Source organism: Eubalaena glacialis, chromosome 13 (assembly GCF_028564815.1).
Source record: "Eubalaena glacialis isolate mEubGla1 chromosome 13, mEubGla1.1.hap2.+ XY, whole genome shotgun sequence".
Classification (NCBI taxonomy): domain Eukaryota; kingdom Metazoa; phylum Chordata; class Mammalia; order Artiodactyla; family Balaenidae; genus Eubalaena; species Eubalaena glacialis.
Window position 1 is genome coordinate 75054319 of NC_083728.1, and position 25833 is coordinate 75080151.

The window sequence follows — 25833 nt, forward strand, 5'->3', positions numbered from 1 at the left end:
GTGCCAGAACAGATAAAGCCCAGTGTAAGCCAGCCTCAGCCTGCCAACTCTAATAACGGCACTTCCACAGCAACCAGCACTAATAATAATGCCAAGCGAGCCACAGCCAACAATCAGCAGCCGCCGCCACAGCCGCCGCCGCAGCCACAGCAGCCGCCGCAGCCGCAGCCACCACAGGCCTTGCCTCGGTATCCGCGCGAAGTTCCACCTCGATTTCGCCACCAGGAACATAAGCAGCTTCTAAAGAGGGGTCAGCATTTTCCTGTCATAGCAGCAAACCTGGGATCTGCTGTTAAAGTGTTAAGCAGCCAGTCAGAGAGCAGTGCTTTAACAAATCAACAGCCACAAAATAACGGAGAGGTGCAGATCAGCAAAAACCAGTCAGGTGAGAGAAGGCATTTCTTACGAGACTCCAACTGTCATCATTAGCAGTGTAGCAAGTTTATAAATTCATGCCTGTTTGGTGATGTATTTGTATTCATCAATATCTGTGTTGTAAAAATAAGAATTCTGTACAGAAGTTATGAATGGGGAATCTGAAAATGTTTCCTGTAGGTTAACTAGAGCTCTCCCTCCAGATCTTACCCATTTTAATACACAGCTTATAGCTAAAATTGAGCACCCCCCCCAAGTTACGTGCTAAGCAACTGTGCACGTTATTGCATTTAATCCTCAACAACCCTGAGAGGTGTAAGCTGTTCTTACCTCTGCTTTTCAGTAGAGGAAACTGAGGCACCAAGACAAAAATGGCTTGAGATCAGTTACCACGTGCAGTAAAGAGACTACCACCCATGAAAATTCTATTCAGAGCACATGCATTTCAGTTATTGCCTCAGAATGGCTTTTCTCAGCTCAGTAATGATTGTGAGGCAGAAGATATATCCAGTATGTGATTACAATTTTCTCAAAGCCCAGTTTGTTTTGATATGTTCTGACGACTGGTTTGTCCATTCACTTATTGAACTATTTTGACACTTTTACCACAAGTCACATAGAGAATTGAGGATAATCAGGGTTCCCACACATGAAAACAGTAGCAGACTGGTAATGAACAGAGTCTCTAGAGCCAGATGGACCTGGTTTTGAAGTCCTAGCTCCACCATATACCAGCATGTGTGACCTTGGCAGGTTACTTAATTGTTCCATGTGTTCGGGTCTCATTTGAGCAGCCTTTCCTAACTATCCCAGGTAGAATATTCACTTTCTACCTCTATGCTCTCTTATATATACCAGGAACTACTCTACATTGTAATATGGTATTTCACAGCTAATAAGTAGCAGAGCCTGCACTCACATCGAGATCTGTCTGACTCCAAAGCTATGTTCATAACAGCCGTGCTTTGCTTTGGCAGCATATTGGTAGTGATAGGTAAGGAGGAAGAGGACACAGATGTGATTTTTCTAGCATAGGTAATCAGAGAAGCACATTATTGGAAAGGATGCAAACTTAAATTATCAGCCCAAGTTAATACTTCTACTCCCCTACACACTTTCTTGCAAAAGCTTGGCCAAATCACTTAACTTATCTGACTGTCTTTGCTAATCTGTAAAGCGTAGTACCCAATCTGTAAGGTTGCTTTGAGGATGATTTTATGTGACATGTTAAAGCAGCTAGTTTAGTGCCTAATATTTAGGCACTGAATGAATTATCTTCCCTGAAACTTTTACCGAAGGACCTGCACTTTTCAGGAGGAAGAGTCTGGTTTAGACATGTTAGATCTAATGCCAAGCAATTAATAATTTGGTTTGAAGTTCCTCTGGGAAGTCAGGTTGGAAGCAAAGCAGATGTACTGAGTCATCAGCATCATTGTGGTTAAAACCTAGGAGAGGTTATTTATACAACAAATGCTTGAGTACCTACTGCAAGCTAAGTAATAGTGGTATGATAATTAACAAACAGGAAAGTGGGATAGTAGATTTAGAAAATATATGTTGAATATGCTTTTTCAATTTGGAAAATGAAAAAGCAAAGCTGTTTTTGAAATGGAAACAATGGGAGTATAAGAATCTTATTTCTCAAAAATTGATATGGGTCAGGAAACCCAAAAGTGTTATGGGTATACATTCAGATGAAAAGAAAGCCTAAGATGTGGGCATAGGAAGAAGTCTTCAAAACAAGGCTGAGAAGGAAAAATATCCCACCTGTTTCTAAAACAACTTTACAAAGGTGGACTGAGTGAATGTGGAGGTTAAGATGGAAATAAGGAGGGTGCAGCAATCTGACTGAGGCTTAAAATTAAATCCCCACACAGCTAGAGACTGCCGAGGATGAAAGCAAAGCATTCTGCAGAAGAACCAGACTTGTGCTTTTGTCTTTTTTTAAACATTTATGAACCCCCCTTTAACAGCATAGTCACATATTTACCTTGAAATGTTTTTTAGGTGCTACTAGAAATGATAATAGAAACACTAGTCACATAATAGAGCATTGGGTGTCTGTGAATTAGGGAGGACTTCTTAGGTCTGTCCTGGCTCCTGAAGGGCTAATAATAATATAACAACAATAATAATAATAATATAGTGACTAACCCTTATGGGGTGCTTAGGACCCACACACTGTATTAACATGTTTAATTTTCATTTTGCAGATTAGAGAATAGCCTAGCAATCAATGAAGAGCAGCGTACTGGACAGTACAAACAGCATGAACAATAGCCCAGAAACCCAAAAATTGCATGTTGTGAATTATATGTAGTTCAGAAATGTGGGAACATAATCTTAACTGTTTTGTCTGTTTGTACTTGTGTTTGGTTTTTTTGTTTCCTGAACAGAGATAGGTAATGGAATAGATTTGACATGTAAATTAATACATGCAATACATACATAGAAATTTACTTAAAAGTTTGCATGGTAAAGATGAGGAGTGCTGGATACACTTCCCTTGTACTCACAGAATGCATTTCTTGTTTATTCACTGCAATCAAGGAAGAGGGTTAGTACCTAGATGACATTAGGTATTTTCTAAATTAGAGGTCACAGAAACTAAATGCCTTCATAGGCTAGCAGGTAAGTGGAGTAAAGGATGAAAAGAAGCAATGGGAACTGTGGTAAATGTATTAATTTTGTACCCTGCCTGACTACCTTTACATTCTCATTTTAAGTTTTTAGAACCCTGTGCTGGTCAAACCACACAACTCTGCAGGCTGAGCTGCCAGTTTGTGGCTGTGCCTCAAACACTTAGCGATGGTTTCAGTCATCACTGAAGGCCCTCTCTTTTGCAGTTGATTTCTTAGAGCCTTAAGGTATCAGGCCCTGCTACTCCCACAAAAAACCCTTGAATTTGGGGGGCCTGAAGGCTATGTGATAAAGGATTTGGGGGGACTTAATGCTTAACAGGGCTGGCAGCAGTATTGTTCTTATGGGCCAGAGTGTTCCAACCCACATTTTTATCATCCAACTGACATGACACATACAGAAAAGTTAAACAAATAGATTCAAATCCATCCGTTACTAGTAGATTATATATACATACATATGCACATGTGTGCACAGATGTTCATTGCACTTCACCTTTAATACTTCCACAGGTAATTTCTTAAAGAATAAGGATAGTCTTCTATACAACCATGATACCACAGTCACTGTTAAGCAGAAGAGGAATATTTTCAGCAATATCCTGTGATACGTAGTTCATGTTCACATTTTTGCAGATGGTACCAAGAATGTCTTTTTGTTTATAGTGTGATATCATTTATATAAAATATAAAGCTTGCAAAACAACATATTTTGCTTATGAATAAACTCAAATATAGCATTTTATGTGGTTACCACTCAGTTACTTACTGTAGAAGAAAGGAGATGTAATCAAGAGAGGGGTACACAGGAGTTTTCTATTATATTAGTAGTATATTTCTTAAGGTGAGGGGTGTGTGAGTGTGTTTTATATTGCACTATAGATTTTCCTACATTTCGATTTTTTTAAGAAACTTAAAGTTTCCAGAGATGTTTAAAGATTAAAATACTGTCCATCCACCTGTGCTCTTAGCTGTCTTTTCAGTATAGTACACGTCCTCGCTGTCCTGTAACTTCCACTTCTTGCTCTCAGCTTGTCCCATGGTCTGTAAACATATTCAGGTCTTTATAATCTTTAAAATAAATTCCTTTAAACTCCCATTCTCTTGGGGCTATTGTAGAATTTCTCTCTACTTTTAGAGTTCTTAAAAAAATCTATACTTGGAATCTCTAATACATTACTTCATTCCTCTGTAACCTGGCTCCTGCTCACTTGATTCAAGTGGCTCTTACTAAGGGCACTGATCTTCTATATGCCAGATCCAGACTTTTTTTATTTTTAATTGTGGTTAAAAAACGGACTTTATCATTCTTAATATATATCTACATTTTTTATCATTGACCATTTCCTCCTTTTTAAAGCTCTTTCATTCTTTCATTTTTCTTTGACCAGTTTTCAGATTTTATTCCCTCCCATGGCTTTGTTTCATCTCTTTCCCCAGTTTTAGGTTCCCTGTCTTCTGGATGTCTTCAGCTGATGTTGGGCCCTTCAAACTCAGCATGTCCAGAGTCGAACTCATTATCTTGCCACATACCAGCGTCTCCTTCTGGATCCCATTGCTCAGAAGGTCGGCAACCCCGTTCATCCAGTCACCCATCTAGAACTCTTAAAATCATGCTTAACTCTCCTTCTTCTTCATGTCTACAGGCCACTGGTTTATCATGCCCTGCTGATCTTAACTCCAGAACATCTCTCAGCTTTCCTCTCTCCTCTGCACTGCTGCCACCATTGACCTGGTTCAGACACTCACCACCTGGTCTAGAACAACAACCCTATGAATGTCTTCTGTAGTCGTCTCCCCACAGTCCCTACCCCAGAAACCAGTCATGATCCATACATTGCATTTGGTTGTGGTATTGCATTTGTCTTCTTTAACCTGCCATGCCCGTTCATTTACATGGTATCTATGGCTGCTTTCTAGCTACTATGGTAAGTAGTTACAACAGAGGCCATCTGGCTGGCAAAACCTAAAATATTTTCTAATTGGACCTTTACAGAAAATGTTTGCCAGCCCCTGGACTAGAGGCTAGAATAACTAAGGATACATTTTTTTTTTTAATTTTTTTTGGCTGCGTTGGGTCTTCGTTGCTGCGCACAGGCTTTCTCTACTTGAGGTGAGCGGGGGCTACTCTTCGCTGCGGTGCGCGGGCTTCTCATTGTGGTGGCTTCTCTTGTGGAGCGCAGGCTCTAGGCGCGTGGGCTTCAGTAGTTGTGGCTCGCGGGCTCTAGAGCACAGGCTCAGTAGTTGTGGCGCACGGGTTTAGTTCCTCTGCGGCATGTGGGATCTTCCCGGACCAGGGCTCAAACCTGTGTACCCTGCATTGGCAGGCGGATTCTTAACCACTATGCCACCAGAGAAGTCCCTAAGGAAACATTTTTAACTTTCTCACTCAAATACTATTTGAAATTGTGCCTCTAAGGTTCTCTTATATTCCCAATGATAACAGTTCATACTTCCTGGAAATACTATAAAACCTAAATACTGTTAACTTCTGAAGGTCTTTCTTTTTGGTGAGATTGGAAGTCTTTAAGGCAGAAAGCACATATTTAGCCATTTTGTTACATGATACATATTTAATTAGAAAATTGTATGAATTTTCCTGGATCTAAATTCTTCTTGAATGAATTACGCAATTCCCTTGAATTATCACCAGTCTTTGCTCTACCCCACATATCTTCTTTCTGAATAGGTGCTACGTAATGCACTGCTATGTCCTTTTTTTTTCTTCTTTTGGCCATGCCTCATGGCTTGCGGGATCTTAGTTCCCCGACCAGGAATTGAACCAGGGCCCTCGGCAGTGAAAGCGCAGAGTCCTAACCACTGGACCGCCAGGGAATTCTTTTTTTTTTTTAATATTCTTTTTGAGGTGTGGTACTAGAGCTGCCCTCAGTCCTCCTAAGGCAATTTTGTATGAGAGTAGGATGCTGCTGATATTTTGAATTTCACATGTTTCTCAGTGCAGTCTTCCAAATTTTAGTTTAAAATTTGTATTTTGCATTACACTCAGTAATACTGAACTGTCCCCTTTCCTCCCATTTCCTGGGAAAGTGTAATTATCATCTTCTACTTAATGATGTTTCTATATGTTTGTCTTCCAGATCATTTGTAATGTTGGCTTTTGGCTTCCTTATGTGTAAGGGAAATATATTATTTGACTTCTTCCAATTCTGAAGTAGTCTCCGACTCTGAAATGTTTTAGTCGTGATTGCTGAGGAGTCCTGCACTTTTTATAATTTTAGTCAGGCTAGTAATCTCCCCACCCCCACCCCGACTCCCTACCCCACTCCCCTACTCTTAGATTTTTATTTTTCTATCTAAGCTGCAGTGTTTTTCATAACAAAAATGTCTTTGTGATCCAGCCTTGGTAAATGCAGGTTTTGAGATAGCCTTTTTTTTTTTTTTTAAATAAATTTATTTATTTTTGGCTGTGTTGGGCCTTCGTTTCTGTGCGAGGGCTTTCTCTAGTTGCAGCGAGCGGGGGCCACTCTTCATCGCGGTGCGCGGGCCCCTCACTATCGCGGCCTCTCTTGTTGCGGAGCACGGGCTCCAGACGCGCAGGCTCAGTAGCTGTGGCTCACGGGCCCAGTTGCTCCACGGCATGTGGGATCTTCCCAGACCAGGGCTCGAACCCGTGTCCCCTGCATCGACAGGCGGACTCTCAACCGGTGCACCACCAGAGAAGCCCGAGATACCTTTTAATTTAGGTTTTTGGGAAAGTGTCAAGTAGATTCCAGATTAAAAATGGAATTTTAGCTAATAATTACTGATGGCATCTCTTATTTTCCTAAAATGCATGGGAGTACACGGCAAAAGGCAAATTTAGAACATTACCACCTCCAAACTAGGTCATGACCAGATTGTGAGAGAAAGTTTCACTAACATTAAAGGTGATAGAATTGGTTTGCAAAGTGTATTCTGCTGTTTTCTGGGGCTTTTTGCTTTTGATGTATTTGGGCATTAAAAAAAAAAACAAACTTGTAAGTAGTCAAATCTCTGTTTTTTTAATGGTTTCTTTCTTTGCTTTTATGTATAAAAAATTCTCATTCACAAATAACTTCTTGGTTTCGTCTTAACACTGAATCATTTGGAATTGTTTTTGATAGGTTGTCCATTTAAAAAAATCTTTATAAAGTATTGAATATTCCTTTTCTTTTGCTGATTTAAAATGCTAACCGTTGACATATAACCTTAGATAATATACTTGGGTCTGTTTCTGGATTACTTTTTCTGTTCAATTGAAGTTCTTATGTACTCTGGTAGTACAATGCTATTTAACTGTTACATGATAACAAGAGTTTTTTTAATCCTCTTATTTGTTTTACGTGAACTTTTAAATCACTTTAATCAAATTACAGGCTCTTGTTAGTAATTTTTTTTATAATTGAATTAAACTTAAAAGGAACATTGTTATATCTTCCTATTGAGGAACAAGTTTCTATACTTAATCAAGTTGTCTGCTATGGCCTACAGTAAAGTTTAATCATATATGATTTTTTAAGTATTTATGTTAGCTTTATTCCAACTTTCTTTACAGTTTTTTATTTTTTGGCTGTGTTGGGTCTTCATTGCTGCGTGCGGGCTTTCTCTGGTTGCGGCAAGCGGGGCTACTCTTTGTTGTGGTGTGTGGATTTCTCATTGTGGTGGCTTCTCTTGTTGAGGATCACGGGCTCTAGGCACACGGGCTTCAGTAGTTGCAGCACGCAGGCTCAGTAGTTGTGGTGCACGGGCTTAGTTGCTCCGTGGCATATGGGATCTTCCGGGACCAGGGCTTGAACCTGTGTCCCCTGCATTGGCAGGCGGATTTTTAACCACTGCGCCACAAGGGAAGTCCCCCAACTTCCTTTATAGTTTTTGTGGCCATTACAATTAGGATCTTTTTTCATCCCATTTTGCTGTAGTCCATGAGATGATGATGATGATGGCTTGCTTGTTTTAGATTTGGAGAAAAGTGGATGGATTTGGGACTTCGTGATGTTTTGGACAGGAAGGAATCAAGGATAAATGTTAGGTTTTAGGAAACTTACGGAGATGAGGAAAACTAGTAAAGAAGCATGATTGTTTTTTTCCTTTGGGAGGAGGCACCTGTAGGGGTATAATCTAGGACCTGGCATCCTTTTTGAGATATCTAAGTGGAGATTTAAAGTAAGCAATTTCTTCTATGATTTCTAATTTTGTTCTTCATGAGGGAGGCATGGTGGAATGATATGCTTTAGAGATAGGACTGAAAAATAGTGATAATCACTGATACACATTAATTAGTGAAAATAATGGTCCTCATTTATTAAGTACCTAATCTGGATCAGATATGGTTCAAAGCACTTTTAATTATTAATCATTTAATCCTCACAGCTGTGTGAGATAGGTACTGTTCCTATTCCCACTTTACAGATGAAGAAACTAAGGCACAGAAAGATTGAGGATCTTACCTGTGGTCACATAGCTGGTAAATGGCAGAGCGGCTTTTAAACCCAAGCAGGCTGGCTTCAGAGTTTTGCTCTTAATCACTACATCAAACTGCCCTTCATGGAGCACTTATTTGAAACCGGCACTGAGCTACATACTTCGCATATGACAGTAGGTTAACTAAACAACCAGGTAAAGAAGTACGTATGTACTGTTTGTATCCCCATTTTGCAGGTTTGGTCATACAGCTACTACATAGAGTCCAGACTTGAACCTGGGTATCTCTAGAGTTCCAGCCATGTTCTGAGCCACCTTGCTTTTTTACCTAATGATGATTCTTGCCTTTCTTACCTTATTTTCTACAACCTTTGAGCCTCAATTTCCTCATCTGTAAAGTGAAGGTAATGCCTGTGCTCTAGGGTTGTTTCAAGGATTCTGTGACAACATTGCACATGAAGCACGTGCTCCAGGGTGTCAAATGGTGTTGCTGACAGTGCAGTGCTGGTCTGTTGACCTGCTTTTACCCAGTGAGACTGAGTGACATTTTAGTATCCTTTATTTCATGAGAAAAATCCTCCTCATGGGCACTGAAAGATGAAAAGCTTTACTTGGCAGCTTAAAACTGCCAAATGATTCTTAATCAGAGAGCAGAAGTCAGAGTCACAGAACTTTAAAATATATATATATATATCTATATCTGTATATCTATATTTGGTGAATTATGTATACATTTTTGGTCTCTGTCTAGTCCTTTTTTTTGCTACTCTTTCTAGCTCATCACCTTTTGCTACTTAACAGTTGTGCTTTGAGAGAAAATGATGCAAGATGAACCTGATTTTCCATATTAGCAATACCCTTATAGTGAGTGACACTTACTTTCTGGGCTTACAATGCCTGGTGGTTGGTTCATTGCATCTGGGACATGACTTGAGCATATGTATTACTTAGAAACACTACATATGATTCTGGTTACTACTGTAGTAGAGCACTACAATATGAGCAACCCTCTAGGGACAGTCTAAATGCAAACATCTTATGCAGGTTAATATCTCTGAGGAGTTCTAACTACCAGATCCTTAAACTGAATGAGAGTAATGAATTTGGGAAAGCATTAGAAGCACTAAAACTGCCTGCCCTACATGCAGTACAATAACTAGATGATAACATCAATACATAGCAGTAAGTCTAAGGATTATGTGACTAGTCATTAATGCCTTCAAATGTCAGCAGTTGATTTTTTAATCATAGTAACTTTGATCTTCAGCATATCAACCATTTTTCTGTTGTCTTCTAATAAACATGGCTATTAAGACATTTTTATGAAGGAGAGTAGAACTAAAATTATTTTTACTTGCATGCAGTATTTTTCAGATTGAATATGAACACTAATGAAATGGAAATATAATGGAAAGGGCTTTATAATTCTTATAAACTTGTTGTAATACCCAAAACAGTTGTGTGAAAAAGCTATTCTAAAAAAGTATGGATAGAAAAGGATTCCTAATATATTTCTAATACATTTTATCAAGTTTGGCCTGTTCACTTGTCCTTAACCATTTATATCCCAGCACCTTCTTTCCCATGTTGGGCCTCCAAGCCTGGGTTGCTCCATTATCCTAATACATCATTACTACCTTGTCCTTCCTGACTCCAAATTCTTTACTTGCTGATATGTTAACAATTCACTCATTCAGATATTTATTGTGGAACTCTTATGTTCCAGGTACTGCTCTAGGCTCTTGGAATAACATCCACGAACAAAGCAGCAAAATTCCCTGCCTATGTGGAATTAATTATTGGATATGGAAAATTGGTGGCTGAGATATAACCAGTGCCCTTGTAATTACACTGCCAAGTATTATATCTTGTTGATGTTGAGGAGCCACGTACATTTATAATATATTCATCAGTTTTCCAAACATTTCATACATTTCTGTGCTTCTCCTTTATTCTAGATATAAACCACAATACTTCAGGATCCCATTATGAAAATTCGCAGCGGGGACCTGTGTCTTCTACAAGTGACTCTAGCACAAACTGTAAGAATGCTGTTGTAAACGACTCGCCTGAAGAAGAAGCATGGCCCTCAGTCGCTGGCAGTGACCCAGAGTTGGCCTCAGAATGTGTGGATGCTGATTCTGCCTCCAGTTCTGAATCAGAGAGAAACGTCACTATCATGGCTTCAGGGAGCACAAGTGGTGAAAATGATGGCCTTCGGAATAGCACTGGACTTGGATCCCAAAACAAGTTTGTGGTTGGTAGCAGCAGCAATAATGTGGGCCATGGAAGTAGTACTGGGCCATGGGGTTTTTCCCATGGAGCCATAATAAGCACATGTCAGGTCTCTGTGGATGCTCCTGAAAGCAAATCAGAAAGTAGCAACAATAGAATGAATGCTTGGGGCACTGTAAGTTCTTCATCAAATGGAGGGTTAAATCCAAGCACTTTGAATTCAGCTAGCAACCATGGTGCCTGGCCAGTGTTAGAGAACAACGGACTTGCCCTAAAAGGGCCTGTAGGGAGTGGTAGTTCTGGCATCAATATTCAGTGCAGTACCTTAGGCCAGATGCCTAACAATCAGAGTATTAACTCTAAAGTGGGTGGTTCTTCTACCCATGGTACCTGGGGAAGCCTTCAGGAAACTTGTGAATCTGAAGTAAGTGGTACACAGAAGGTTTCATTCAGTGGTCAGCCTCAAAATATTACCACTGAAATGACTGGACCAAATAACACTACTAACTTTGTGACCTCTAGTTTACCAAACTCCGGTTCAGTACAGAATAACGAACTGCCTAGTAATACAGGGGCCTGGCGTGTGAGCACAATGAATCATCCTCAGATACAGGCTCCGTCGGTTGTAAATGGCACTTCCCTTTCTCACCTTAGCAATGGAGAGTCAAAAAGTGGAGGCTCTTACGGTACTACATGGGGTGCCTATGGTTCTAATTACTCTGGAGACAAATGTTCAAGCCCTAATGGCCAAGCTAATGGTGACACTGTGAATGCAACTCTAATGCAGCCTGGCATAAACGGGCCTATGGGCACTAACTTTCAAGTTAACACAAATAAAGGAGGAGGTGTGTGGGAGTCTGGGGCAGTGAATTCCCAGAGTGCATCATGGGGAAATGGTGCAAATTCTGGAGGAAGTCGAAGAGGATGGGGAACTCCTGCACAAAACACTGGCACTAATACACCCAGCGTGGAATGGAGCAAACTGCCTAGCAATCAGCATTCCAGTGACAGTGCAAATGGCAATGGTAAGAAGTTTACAAACGGATGGAAGTCTACTGAGGAAGAGGATCAGGGTTCTGCCACATCTCAGACAAATGAGCAAAACAGTGTGTGGGCCAAAACGGGAGGTACAGTGGAGAGTGAAGGTAGTACAGAAAGCACTGGACGCCTTGAGGAAAAAGTAACTGGGGAAAATCAGAGTAGAGATAGACGAAAAATTGATCAGCACACATTACTCCAAAGCATTGTAAACAGAACTGACTTAGATCCACGTGTCCTATCCAACTCTGGTTGGGGACAGACTCCTATTAAGCAGAATACTGCCTGGGATACCGAAACATCACCTAGAGGGGAAAGAAAGACTGACAATGGGACAGAGGCCTGGGGAAGCTCTGCAACACAGACTTTTAACTCAGGGGCATGTACAGATAAGACTAGCCCTAGTAGTAATGATACCTCATCTGTATCGGGGTGGGGAGATCCCAAACCTACTCTGAGGTGGGGAGATTCCAAAGGCTCAAACTGCCAGGGGGGATGGGAAGATGATTCTGCTGCTACAGGAATGGCCAAGAGCAATCAGTGGGGGAATTGCAAAGAAGAGAAGTCTGCATGGAATGATTCGCAAAAGAACAAACAGGGATGGGGTGATGGACAAAAATCAAACCAAGGTTGGTCCGTTTCTGCCAGTGATAACTGGGGAGAAACTTCAAGGAGTAACCATTGGGGTGAGGCTAATAAGAAATCTAGCTCAGGAGGTAGTGACAGTGATAGGTCCGTTTCTGGTTGGAACGAACTTGGTAAAACTAGTTCTTTTACTTGGGGAAATAACATAAATCCAAATAATTCATCAGGATGGGATGAATCTTCTAAACCGAATCCTTCCCAGGGATGGGGAGATCCTCCAAAGTCTAATCAGTCTCTAGGTTGGGGAGATTCGTCAAAGCCAGTCAGTTCTCCAGACTGGAACAAGCAACAAGATGTCGGATCTTGGGGAATCCCATCAGCTACAGGCAAACCTCCTGGTACAGGCTGGCTGGGAGGACCTATACCAGCCCCAACAAAAGAAGAAGAGCCCACAGGCTGGGAGGAACCATCCCCAGAATCCATACGTCGCAAAATGGAGATCGATGATGGAACTTCAGCTTGGGGAGATCCAAGCAAATACAACTACAAAAATGTGAACATGTGGAACAAAAATGTCCCAAATGGCAGCAGCCGTTCAGACCAGCAAGCACAGGTACATCAGTTGCTACCATCTGCAAGTGCCATCTCAAACAAAGAGGCAAGCAGTGGCTCTGGTAAGTTTTTATTTTATGGAGTCTGTGTTACAAAGTACTTCACAGTATTGTGAACCTTGTTTCAAGTTACTGTTATTATAAGATTTGTTTAACGAAGTATTTGGATGTGCACACAAAGCTTTTTTTAACTCTAATCCAGGAGAAGTTTATAGGGAAGAAAATTATGGGGAAGGTGTTTACCATCAGGGAACAGAGCTCTGCCTTTGGCAGTGTTGGCTGTGAATCCCACATACTCCATTCTCTGTTAGGAATGCTGTAGAAGGCAGAATTGGAAAAGTGATGTCAAGCTGGAATGCTGTACACTTTCTTCAGTTCTTCTGAGTCAAGCCATCACGTTTTGGTTTTATTATTTGACTAAAATATCCCCAGAAATAAAACAAGTATCTAATAAGCACAGTGCTCTCTAAAAAACTAGGTACTATATTTGGCCTTAGAAGGAATTTACTTAAGTAAGCATGAAATCTAAGTCTGTTGGATATAGCGTGTATGTATGTTTGCTTAAAACATTTAATAATATCTTTCTAGTATATTCCACTTTCGTCTTATAGCAAGGAACTAATTCCTATCTTCTGCAAATTATCTTGACAATGACATTTTTCATTAGTTGTCATTGAGATGTGTTGTCTTTGTTAATGGAGGTTTTATTGAATAATAATCCCATTGGATGTAGGGACGGAAGTGTTTTCATGAACTAACCTTTCAGCACCTATTTTTTTTTCTGAGTATTATTAATTCAGATATAATTCTTAGAAAAAACAGGTATGTATCTAAGGGAAAGGCTGTTTTGGTTCTTTTAAACAATGTGTTTATGGCTTGGCTTTGCCTTGCTTTGGACAACCTAATAAAAAATTTTTAAGAAGCATTGTTCAGCATGTATAAAAGTAAGATGCCTACCTATTATTAGTCTTATAGTAAATTGCTTTTTCCAGAACAGTGATGTTGAAAGGTTGTACGTATAGTAAAAATTTTATACACATACTGTACCCAGCTTGATCACCTGCTTTAATTCACTAGGTTTGACTCAGAATGACTTGACTTTTCCAGGAGTTAAATTCATCTTCAAAGGAGGATGACTTGCCATAATTAAGGTTATTCAAAAGAATCTGCTGTACACCCAGAGGGCAATTCTGAAAGAAGAGGTGAAAAAAAAATTCATACCATATAGTTAAATTATAATAATGGGAAATTATTTGTCTTCTTTACATAAAACAGAAGCCATCCTTTCTGCCTATCACAACATTATTATTTAATACATAAATGTGAAGGTCTTCTTTTTGTTCCCTAAGTATTCCTTATTGCCCCTACCATGTGCTGATGACTTCTTTTCCCACACTTTCTAAAGGCTGGGGTGAGCCCTGGGGTGAGACTTCTACTCCAGCCACAACTGTGGATAATGGTACTTCAGCATGGGGTAAACCCATAGACAGTGGTCCCAGCTGGGGCGAACCCATTGCTGCGGCATCCAGCACATCCACGTGGGGCTCCAGCTCTGTTGGTCCACAAGCATTAAGCAAATCTGGTAAGTTATTGATAATTCCTGGTTTCCGTTTTGTAGCAGTGGTGATCTCATTGACTATAATTAAGTAATTGGATAACGCTTACGTCACTGATAATGTATCTGTGTATTATCATACTAGAAGATTTCACTATTTGTTTGGCTCTTTGAACTTGTTAACGTGGTTTGCTTTATTACCTTTCTGAATTTCCTATCTTTTCTTTTTCTTAGAAGTGTATAACTATTAATGATTTGCATGTACTTCACCAAATTTAAATTATATTTTACCAAATTGGATTATTTAGAAATAGTCAAGCAACTTTCATGCTATCCAGCACGAGAGACTGAGTGTAATAGTCATGGGGACACATGTCCAAACTGTCTGGCTCAGGTTCCAGATAATTCCCTGAATATTACACAGAAAATGAACAGAGTTCAGGAAGGACCCTCAATATTCAGATGAACATTGTCACTATTCCCATAGGAATTCCAAAGGCCGAATATAGAGATGAAATACTTTCTGCTTTTGACTTGCTGTACTTCTGGGCCATTCTCCTTAAAAATATGTATTAAAATTAATTTTTAAAAATTCTGTTCATCCTCTTGGCCCTGTGCGTCACCATGCAGCTTGCTAAGCAGGTATGAACAAGAATGCCACCGATGTCCCATGTTTAGGAACCCTCTGATTTGTAAAAGCTTGGCAGGTGTTTTATTGAAAATTTTAATAAAAATAAATTCTTGTTTAATGTAGCTTTTAGCTCAGCATATAACGTACGTTTTTGCCATGCAGATCTGGTAAGGGAGATAAAAGAGGGTTTTTTAGGTTCTCCCCCAGCTCTGCCTGCTTAATGAATGCTCAGCCTCCAGAAAGAATTGTTTGATTAAAGCATGTTTCTCTTTATCACAAATCCACAATCAGGGCCAAAATCTATGCAAGATGGCTGGTGTGGTGATGATATGCCATTACCTGGAAATCGCCCCACTGGCTGGGAAGAGGAAGAGGATGTAGAGATTGGAATGTGGAATAGTAATTCATCTCAAGAGCTTAATTCATCTTTAAATTGGCCACCATATACAAAGAAAATGTCATCGAAGGTAAACATTTCAAGGGCAAAGCCCTTGAAACTTTAAATTCCAAAGGTAGTTTACCCACAGAAAACTAATGTCCTGCCTACCCGTTTATGGCAGTCAGTATAGTCTATGCAGTCCCCAACTTAGGTAGAACCTCTTGTATGGGCAGCCACCTAGAAAAACATAAGAGTACAGGAACTTCCTTTCTCCCCACTGCTACAGCTTGGGATTTCTCTCCTCCTCCTCCTCCTCCACCAGTGCTGCCTGGGACAACCCCTCGCCCCAGGGTGGTGCCTGCAGTGCTGAGGATGAAGAGAAGGGCAAATCTCCATGTTGACTCTTTCCATCCCACTGCCAATTCGTCTCCCATTCCACCTCCTCACCTGGAGTCCCCGACCTCCCCATTACCCAGTTACCATCCTTCTCATTCATTCCCCATCTTTGTCCCTTCTCCACCCTGAAAGGTCCTGTGACAAAAATCCCTAGGAATGAATAGAGTTTTGTTTTGCTTTTAAATGTGGACAGATCTTATCCCAAACCTGGCTGTTCATCAGAATTGTATGGCATTTGTTTAAAAAGTATAATTTCCTATACCCTAGGCTACTGTTGTTTTGGAAATTGGACCAAGTTTCTTGTCCTGAACAAGCTCTCTGAATGTTTCTGATGCAGAGCCAGGTTTGAGAACACTGGTGTCAGATTTTCTTGGGGACCATTTTGAAAATATGTGCCTAGTCCCCCAGGTGATTCTGATATATCCTCTCCACCCTATTTGAGAACAGTTTCTTTTTGAGGGACCTTAGAAGTCAAATACCCAGTAGCTAACTGCCAGGGGCCCTCCCTTTTGATCCTGGGATTCTAAGTCTAGGACCTGCCATTTTCATTTTTAAAATTTTTCATTTGGCTGAATTTGCCTATTGCCTCACCATATAGCTTATGAAGTGCTTTCCCATATTTTACATAAATCATTTGATCCTCATAACCTTCTGAGATAGAATACTGATGAGGAATTTGAGACTGGAAAAAGTGGTGACTTGCCCAAAGTTGCATAACTAGTAAGTGACAGAGCAAGGACTTAAGTTTAGGTCTTCCAATTCCAAACCCTGTGTTCTTCCCACTGGACCATGCTGTTTTGTGACTTTGTCTTTCCTTACAGGGTCTGAGTGGCAAAAAAAGGAGAAGGGAAAGGGTGTGTAGCCTTTTTACTCTTTCTCCTTTGTTTCTACTAGTAAAAATCTTTTAGAAAGCAACTGCAAATATTTATTTAGCCTCTGCTGTGTGCCAGGTACTGTGCTTGGTGCTGGGGGTTCAGAAACACTAGGATAAGAGCATACCTTCAGGGAGCTCAGGGTCTAGTATGGGGCATTAAGAGTTGCTCTAAGGAGTGTTAGCTTGAATTTGGAAGATGCCTGGGGGTGGGGTGTGTTAGGGAAAGTGTTAGCCTGATGTTACTAAAATACAGAATTTTAGGGAAGAGGTGACAGTCTAATCTGTAGTTAGATTAGGGGCAGATACCAAAGTGTTTTCAGTAACATGCCAGAGAATTTGAGCTTTATTTTGTATAAAATATGGAGCCAATCAAATTGAATAGAAGGCAACATCAGTTTGGTTTTTAAAATTAATTTCTTTAAAGAAAGCTAACCAGTGATAGTATGAAAGATAAATTGGAACAGAGGAGAGACCAGAGTTAGTGATCTTAGTTAGGAAGCTTCTGCATTCATTCTGGTTAGAAAGGACAGCCTGAATTGGGAAGCAAGAATAAATATTTAGTAGAAGGGATTGTTGTGAGAGACATTTGGAATAAAAGAGACAGGTCTTGGCAACCAGTTAGGCATGGGGTGGGGGTGAAAAAGGAAAAGGAATCAAAGCCCACTTCAGAAACCTTGGAAAGGGTTAGATGCTTGCTTCAGAGACCTGCAGTTAGGGGGAAATTACGAAGCTGTGTTCTGTTCCACAGTCAGAAGGAATAGGTAGTAGCAATGGGAAAGGGAAATGAAGGCAACAAACTGAGAATGGTTCTGTGATCCTCACGTTAATGGGAGGCCTTGGTCTCTATGGCTTCCAGCCTCCCTATCTACCAGACTGCTAATCATGGACCATTTATCCTCTCAAGTCATGTCTCCAAGTAGTTTCCGTACCTCCCATACCCTAAGCAGCCACAGAAAGCCAACACCAAGTAGGAGGAATCCCAGCTTTAGTTGCTGCTGGGGATATTGTGTTCTTGGCAGCATAAATTGGAATTTTAAAATGCTCTTTCATATGGAAACATATGGTGTTTTTTCAGTACAGTGCACATAGCATAATTAAATTATGGGTTTAATTGGTTTCTTTGGACTAACCTGAAACCTGGTGACTCTTCTTACTTTGGTTTTGTGTGAGAATTCTACAAATCCAAATTATAATTAATCTTGTAGGACACAGTTCATTTATAAATTGGAAACTGTCGGATGAACAGTTCTCCATTATCCAGAGGACCTTTTTACTTTTTGTGGGTCATCAAGGCCCTTTGCTTCTGTCTTTTCCTTCTGACTGCTTGCCTTTAGAGATTTCTCTGTGCATTACAGCTATACCAGAGGACTGGAGCAAAGGAAGTTGAAAATCAAATAAGTTGATTTTTAATTATGAACAACTCTGTGAGAAGAGTTGGTTGGAGGAGAAATTTATTGGCTAAAAATGAGAGTTGGGAATTGTCTTGAAGTTTTATTAATCCATCACTATACCCAGATAAATAGAGATGGCCATGGCATCTTTCTACTCTTTTATTTTACAAAGGGAATGATGAAAGGTGGAAACAAACAAGAAGAAGCATGGATAAATCCATTTGTTAAACAGTTTTCAAATATCAGTTTTTCGGTAAGTATGTTTTCTTGGCAACCTCCTCCCCTTTTAATGGTGATCCATAAACTTACCCTAATTTCATTTTCTTAACAAATAATTCTTTTGAGTCCTTATGAATATGCTGAGGTTAGAATAAAATTTTCCGTGAGGTCGTCGTCGTCTTTTTTTTTTTTTTTTGGCTTTGAGGTCTTCTTTATTTTTATAGTTTTAGCTAGAAACATTGATCACGTATCTTTTTTTTTCACGTCTTATTTTTTAAAATATTTTTTTATCATATTAGGCAGTGAAAAATGAAGTTTTATGAGCCACTTAAATTTCACAGATAAGGAAATAAAGTAAAATTCTTCACTTTTAATTTATTTTCATTGATAAATTAAGGTTTACTAACATGCTACTTCTTCCTTCTTCAGAGAGACTCACCAGAAGAAAATGTACAGAGCAATAAGATGGACCTTTCTGGAGGTAAGAAAAATTAAATCAGTTTGAGTTTTATATTCATCATTGATGGAGAAACTTATCTGTGACATGATCCTACTAAAAGAGCACTGACCTTGACCAGGAGAGGGAGACCTGGGTTTCTGTTTCAGTGTTCCTATTCTCTCTAGCATACATTAGAATGTGGGGATTTTATGAGTTAGTGTGCCTTTTAAAGTGTAAGTCACTGTGCAGATCTAAGGTAGTGGTACTGTTAGTCTTTGGTTACCTCAAATTTAGTCCTGTCAAGAATAAGTTATCCAGGTTGAGTGATATAGTCTTCTTAATTTAGGGAACAGTGTTTACAAAGACCCAGATACATGATAGAGATATCTTAAACCATACTGGAGAAATAACAAGTAGTTCCACGTAATGGAAGAAGAAATATAAATTGATTGTGGTGGTGGGAGTGTGGTGACGGTAAAAGCTTTACCTAGGTGAGGTTGCTAGAAAACTAGGTAGGTGCTAAATCATGAGGAGCTTGGGTGTCTGAGCTTTATTCTGAAAGTATGGGATTAAAGAATTTTAAGCCAGGAGAATGAAATGATTTGGTTTTATGTTTTACAAAAATAATCATGGCTGTAGATTGAAAATATCTTGGGACAGAAAACATTGGCAGCAGAGGAAGACTAAAAGATACTAAACATAGCAAAACCGATTAGAGATTTGTTGCTCTAGCCAGTGAGAATTTTCAAAGCTCTAAACTAAGACAGTTGGTGGGAAGAATCTTAATTCAGTGGAGATATAGGAATTAGAATCAATAAGAGTTGATAACTGGCTTGAATCGATTTGCTATGGAGGATGAGGGTGAGGGTGTGGTAAAAGATAATTCCCAGCTTTCTTGCCTGGACAGTTCAGTATGTGGTACTGTTGCTGTTGTATTAGTCTGAGTCCAGGCAGAAGAGAGAAACTACATAGTAATTTGAACAGGGAAAGTTTAATACAAATGTAAAGAATCACTATTAGACTAATGAGGGATTGGCTAGGAAGAGGTAATAACGAGACTCCTCAAGAATATATGAATATATGAATAGCAGATATAAGAAGTAACGTAAAGACTAAATTGTAAAATCAACAGCTTAAACAGCTGTTCAGCAGCTTAAAAAGTGAAAAAAGGGAAGAGAAAAGAAAATGGCCTATACAGATAAGCAATAGATAACATGCAAAACCACTGCCATCCTTATTTCTGTAATTGGTCACAAGCTCTTGTTGGTATCTTTGGCTTCCTTCTTTTACTACCCATTCCATACTTCCCCACTGTCAGCCAGCACCTCAGCTGCTCTGGGTTCTTTTGCTGGTGGAGTGACCCAAACCTTCATTCCTGCAGGGTCTGAGCCCTCAGTCATCTTGCCTTTTTTGGTTGTTATAGTTTTTTCATTAACCTTTGCTACTGGGCATGGAATTACTAAGAAGCACCCCCAGAAGCACACACCCACCCCCTGCCCACCTGCCCGGATTCCGGAGTCTTCGCTGCCTTCATTTTGTAGCAGGAAACCAGGTCCCCCTTGGTAATCAGAGTCGGTCACTCCAGCCAGCAGGTGACCCCCCCCCCGCCCCCTTGCCAGCTGGTTCAGTGACATCGGTTCTTAACTGCATCCTGTAGGACAGCAGCCCATCCTTTTAGGATGTTGTCTTTCAGCTTGCTTTGTAACTGGGTCTTCAGGAACCACTTGTACCTATCAGTTTGGCTAGCTACTTTCGGGTGATGATATATGTGGTAAGACCAGTTAGTTAAGCCCATTACTCTACTTCCTTTACTATGAAGTGAGTTCCTTGATCACTTCCTCACAGTGCTGTGAGGAGTGATGGGTAAGGCCTTTTGTGAGATCATGGATGGCAGGGGAAAAAAGTCCATATCCAGAATATGCGTCTATTCCTGTGATGACAAGGCTCTGCCTCCTCCATGGCTCACTGAATGGCAGAGAGGTTGCTGTGCTGCTGTGCTGTTGGAACTTGCTGGAAATCTACCCTTCTAGGGTGCTGGGAAAAGCTGTTCATGGAGAGATGTCTCACCTTAGACACTCTGCTACAAAGCTGCTTGGAGGTACGTGGGAATGCTGGGAGAAGCTGGCCTCCGAGTGAGGCTGACCACCCTGTACTGCAAGTGTAGGGCACAGGAGAAGCTGGAAGCACTGCCGAAGCCGCCAAGGGCATGTAGGCAAAACTTCCGCCTGCAGTGTCTCTCCAGCGCCCTCTAGTGACAAAGCCTCAGTGCCACCTGGCGAAGGAAAGAAATGTAGAGCCCAGATATTTTCACAGAGCAGTCAAAAAGTGTGAATTTGGAGCTGAGAGACAATAAATCAATAACTGGCCATTATTTGAGATAGGAAATATAGTAGGAGAAACAGGTTTGATAGACAAGGTTACTGAGTTTAAAGTTGCTATGACAACCATGTGGTGATGTCCAGTAAGCAGTAGAAAATCTGGATGTGGAGCTTAGAAGAGATAGGGCTGGAGATAATAAGTGTAACTAGACACTGATGATAGTACAGCCTCAAAAATAGGTTGACTAGGGAATTCCCTGGTCGTCCAGTGGTTAGGACTCCACGCTTTCACGGCCAAAGGCCTGGGTTCGATCCCTGGTTGGGGAACTAAGATCCTACAAGCTGCGCCAGCACGGCCAGGAAAAAAAAAAGGTAAAAAAGTTTAACAAAAAAAGAAGGTTGGCTAGAGGCTTATAGAGTAATGGACCAAAGACAAACTCTAGGGGGAATAATGACATTTAAGGAAAGATCTGAGGAGAAATGGAACAAGTTAGAGTAGAATAATTTTTCAGTAGTCAGATGAGAATAGAGATTTGAGAAGAGGAAAGTGATTGTCTTGGAATGGATTTGATCCTGGGGGTTAGGACAAGTCATTGGTAACTTTAGCCAAGGGCCTTCTTAAAGGATTGGTCAAGGGGCGGCTGCCACATTTGGCATTCAGATGGTTTTTAAAGTGATGCAGGGACTTCCCTGGTGGCCCAGTGGTTAAGAATCTGCCTGCCAATTCAGGGGACACGAGTTCAAGCCCTGGTCCAGGAAGATCCCACATGCCGCGGAGCGGCTAAGCTTGTGCGCCACAACTACTGAGCCTGTGCTCTAGAGCCCACAAGCCACAGCTTCTGAGCCTGTGTGCCACAACTACTGAAGCCCGTGTGCCTAGAGCCCGTGCTCCACAACAAGGGAAGCCACCGCAATGAGAAGCCCACGCACCGCAACGAAGAGTAGCCCCCACTCGCCGCAACTAGAGAAAAGCCTGCGCGCAGCAACAAAGACCCAACGCAGCCAAAACTAAATGAATGAATGACTGAATGAATAGTGACGCGGAATGGTTGGAGGAGTGGTTTGGAGAGAGGATGTATCATGCCACTTTTTGAAAAGATTTTATTTAGGTAGGCAAAAATAATGTGGATTGTTAGGAAAGAACAGCTTGGAGAGAGACTTGGAAGAAGAGTTGGTTGGGTTTGGTTACAAGATTAGATGTGGAGAGTGAGGAAAAGAGTTCAAGATGGCTAGCTTGGGTGCGTCAGTGAATGGTGACACCGTTAACGGGGGAAAGAGAACAGAGGAGAGGTTGTTGCAAAAGTTCATTGCCAAAAAAAAAAAGTTCGTTGCCATTTAAGGGAGAGCTCTTAATTACAAGTGCTGAAAGGTGGGTTATTCACATATCTGGACCAGTACTTCTGGAAAGCAGCAGCATTTGAAAATTGTACCTATTTTAAGAATACTTTCCTTTTGTTAAAATTTTTCTTTTCCACTTGCCTAGGATGAGGGTAGTAGGGGTGAGTGTTGTGGTGGCTGCAGCAGCAGGCATCTCAAAGAAGGACAGCAGTTGCAAAGAAATTATGGGTGAGATCTGAGGACTGAGAAAATGTGGAGCTTGAAGAACAGGGAAATGGGAGGAGAAGGTATTTTCGCAAGGTGAAAACCAAGGTCTCAAGGCTGTGTGACTAGGAGAATGAAGATGCCACTTTTGAGTCCCGTGAAGATCTAGGGGCGATATCATGTGCTTGGTTTCACCTGTTAAAAGTGACAAAGGGGCATTCAAGTGGCTGTGCTTAGCAGGCAGTTAAAGATGTGCGACTGAGCACAGGAGTGAAGTCAGAGTAGGCACTTGTATTTGAGGGTCACCTTGGTAGTGAATAAGCCTGAGGGAGGCCAGTTAGAGAGAATTGAAAGAGTGAGACCTTGAACATACTGAGTACATCCCAGCATTGAAGAAACACAAAGAAGTGGGCTCAGCTATGGAAAGAGGAGGAGAAAGAGAACCCAGAACGGGTATAATAAGATAAGGATGTGAAGTTAGAGATTTGTTTTAAGTAGGATTGTAGCCTGGGAGCTGGCTATTTTGAGTAAAGATTTTTTGCCAGACAGGGGCTTTCCATGAGAGGAGGTCATATTTATTGCAGCTTAGTCAGAATGAGGAGAGCGGAGCAAGCCCTGAGGAAAGAGGAAGACCTTTCCCTGTCTGCTAAATGGGGGTGATGATAGTAGAGTTATTAGCATTAAATGAGAATGCATGTTCAGAACGGTGCCTGGCACTTTGTAAGCATCTGCTAGATGATGGTTTGTCTTGGTGCTATTTCTGTTGTTTGTTATTGCAAACTATGTTGTTATTTTAAAAATTAAGCAGATTATAGATGACCAAAGATGTCTTAACTGTCTATTTCCTAGTCTATTTTCAAGTTAATTTGGTTCAATAAAATAACAGTATTCGCTAAACCCAACTTGTGAGGAATGCAAGATTTATTAAATGCTAGTGCATTCTTCACATGTCCTGGTCAAGGCAGAAGTCATTTTGGTTTGGAAGTGAGTATTTTTCTTTCTACTGTACATTTATCTGAAACCATCTAGGTTAATTATCTTCCTACTTGATAACGTAGTCTCCTGCATTTATTAGGAATGTTACAAGACAAACGAATGGAGATAGATAAGCATAGCCTAAATATTGGTGATTACAATCGAACGGTCGGGAAAGGCCCTGGTTCTCGGCCTCAGATTTCCAAAGAGTCTTCCATGGAGCGCAGTCCTTATTTTGATAAGGTAAGTTGTTCGTTTGTTTTTTGTTTGTTTTACCCTGTGGCTAAGAAAGCAATACACTTAATAGCATAATTTTCTCATTAACAGTTTAGAACATTTAATATAATATAAAGTGTTATAACCCAGTGCCAAATATTACTGGACTTGTAGTTCATTGTCCTTTTATGTCTCGATTTATCATAGGGGTTGCATTTATATTTTCCTCTTAATCCCATAAAGTATGTTTGGTTCTTTTTATGTACTCTAGAATTAACACTAATCCGATCTCTTCTGTTTTCTACCTGTTTCCTGTTGATGCTGGAATGTCATATGACTTCTCTTCTGTTCCTGCAATGATTTCTCCCTTCCACTTGTTTGCTTGGCTGGTGTTGCACATCTTTCTGTCTGTCCAATCAGGATGGCATTGTAGCAGATGAATCCCAAAACATGCAGTTTATGTCCAGTCAAAGCATGAAGCTTCCCCCTTCAAATAGTGCACTACCTAACCAGGCCCTTGGCTCCATAGCAGGGCTGGGTATGCAAAACTTGAATTCTGTTAGACAGGTAAGTCCACATGAGTATTTTAGGCTCTCTGTTGATTTGTATAAGTAATAAGATCTCTCTTACATGTAGTTGCTGTGTTTAAATCAATATTTCAGTGTGGTAATGAGGTGTTTATCCCTAAAGAATCCCAGTGTTATTTGGTGGTGGTGGTTTGTTTTCGTAGAATGGCAATCCCAGTATGTTTGGTGTTGGAAACACAGCAGCACAACCCCGGGGCATGCAGCAGCCTCCAGCACAACCTCTCAGTTCATCTCAGCCTAATCTCCGTGCTCAAGTGCCTCCTCCATTACTCTCCCCTCAGGTAAATAAATTCCCACTATATTCTCTACTCTTTATCTGGAAAAGAGCCTTGAATAAATTTATATTTGAATGAGATGACTAGTTGATCATCATAGTATTTATTGGCAACTCTGAGATGAAACTAATTCTGAATTAGTTATTATTACAGAGGGATGTGGGTAGGGTGAAGAAAATGAGTCAAAGATAATTTAAATCTAAAATTTATCATTCTCTTTCATAAAATACCTTGAGCGGAGGAAGACAATAGCAAAGTAAATTGACTGGCTTAAGATTCATCTCTGTCACTTTATACTTAACACGTGAAAATATATGTGAACAATAAATTAGTGAAGTCAAGAAAGACAATTATTAGAACACAATCCCCCCCCAGTAATAGTCCACAAATTTTAATTGCTCTACTGATAATTTAAAATACACAGTACATTTTGTTAGCTTGAGTTACTTTTATTTACTTTTATTATTAACCTACCATTGTGATCCTAAGGTTCCAGTTTCATTGCTGAAGTATGCACCAAACAACGGTGGCCTGAATCCGCTCTTTGGCCCTCAGCAGGTAGCCATGCTGAACCAGCTATCCCAACTAAACCAGCTTTCTCAGATCTCCCAGTTACAGGTAAGTAGAATCATAGCCTTATTCAGTATACATTTATTGAGTGTCTGCTATGTGCTAAACACTAGAATGTGCCCAGGAAGTGTTGCGGGAAACAAAACGGGCATAGTCATGGCCTTCAGGGAGCGTACAGTCCATGTGTGAAGACAGATGGTGAACTCGAAGGGCAGGGTGCTCTGTGAGCAAGGCCAGCCAAGTCTGGGCTGGTGGTCAGGGTATGATGATCAGGAGAAATTTCCCTGGTGAAGTGGAAGTTTAGATTGAGCAAAAGACTGAATTCAACAGAATGGCTGGAGGCCAGAGAGTCCAAACAAGAGATATTAGATGAGGCAGGGCATGTGGGCATTGACTAGATGAAACCATGCCTTTGTAGGTCCCTCTGCCACCGTCACTCTAGGGCACGCTAGTCTATGATGACGTGATACTGATGACCTTTTTGCAATCTTCCCTCCAGCGATTGTTAGCGCAGCAGCAAAGGGCGCAGAGTCAGAGAAGCGTGCCTTCTGGGAACCGGCAGCAGCAAGACCAGCAGGTAGAT

At 40.7% G+C, this 25833-nt stretch overlaps 1 protein-coding gene across 7 annotated transcripts in view; it reads left to right on the plus strand.

Moving 5' to 3' along the window:
• TNRC6A (trinucleotide repeat containing adaptor 6A) overlaps nt 1-25833 on the plus strand; it is a 97422-nt gene that overhangs the window by 46986 nt on the left and 24603 nt on the right. For 3 of the 7 annotated variants that reach the window (XR_009703534.1, XM_061210032.1, XM_061210027.1), the window contains 12 exons: nt 2-385; nt 10373-12946; nt 14289-14465; nt 15361-15536; nt 16666-16698; nt 18282-18362; nt 18758-18809; nt 23703-23845; nt 24239-24385; nt 24549-24686; nt 25170-25298; nt 25750-25827. Coding sequence is in view for 6 of the 7 variants with exons in the window: in XM_061210032.1 (XP_061066015.1) it covers nt 2-385; nt 10373-12946; nt 14289-14465; nt 15361-15536; nt 16666-16698; nt 18282-18362; nt 18758-18809; nt 23703-23845; nt 24239-24385; nt 24549-24686; nt 25170-25298; nt 25750-25827 (4112 nt within the window). In the remaining variant the exon portion in view is untranslated. The remainder of the gene's footprint in view (nt 1; nt 386-10372; nt 12947-14288; nt 14466-15360; nt 15537-16665; nt 16699-18281; nt 18363-18757; nt 18810-23702; nt 23846-24238; nt 24386-24548; nt 24687-25169; nt 25299-25749; nt 25828-25833) is intronic. The other 4 variants (XM_061210030.1, XM_061210028.1, XM_061210031.1 and 1 more) reach the window with 4 other exon arrangements.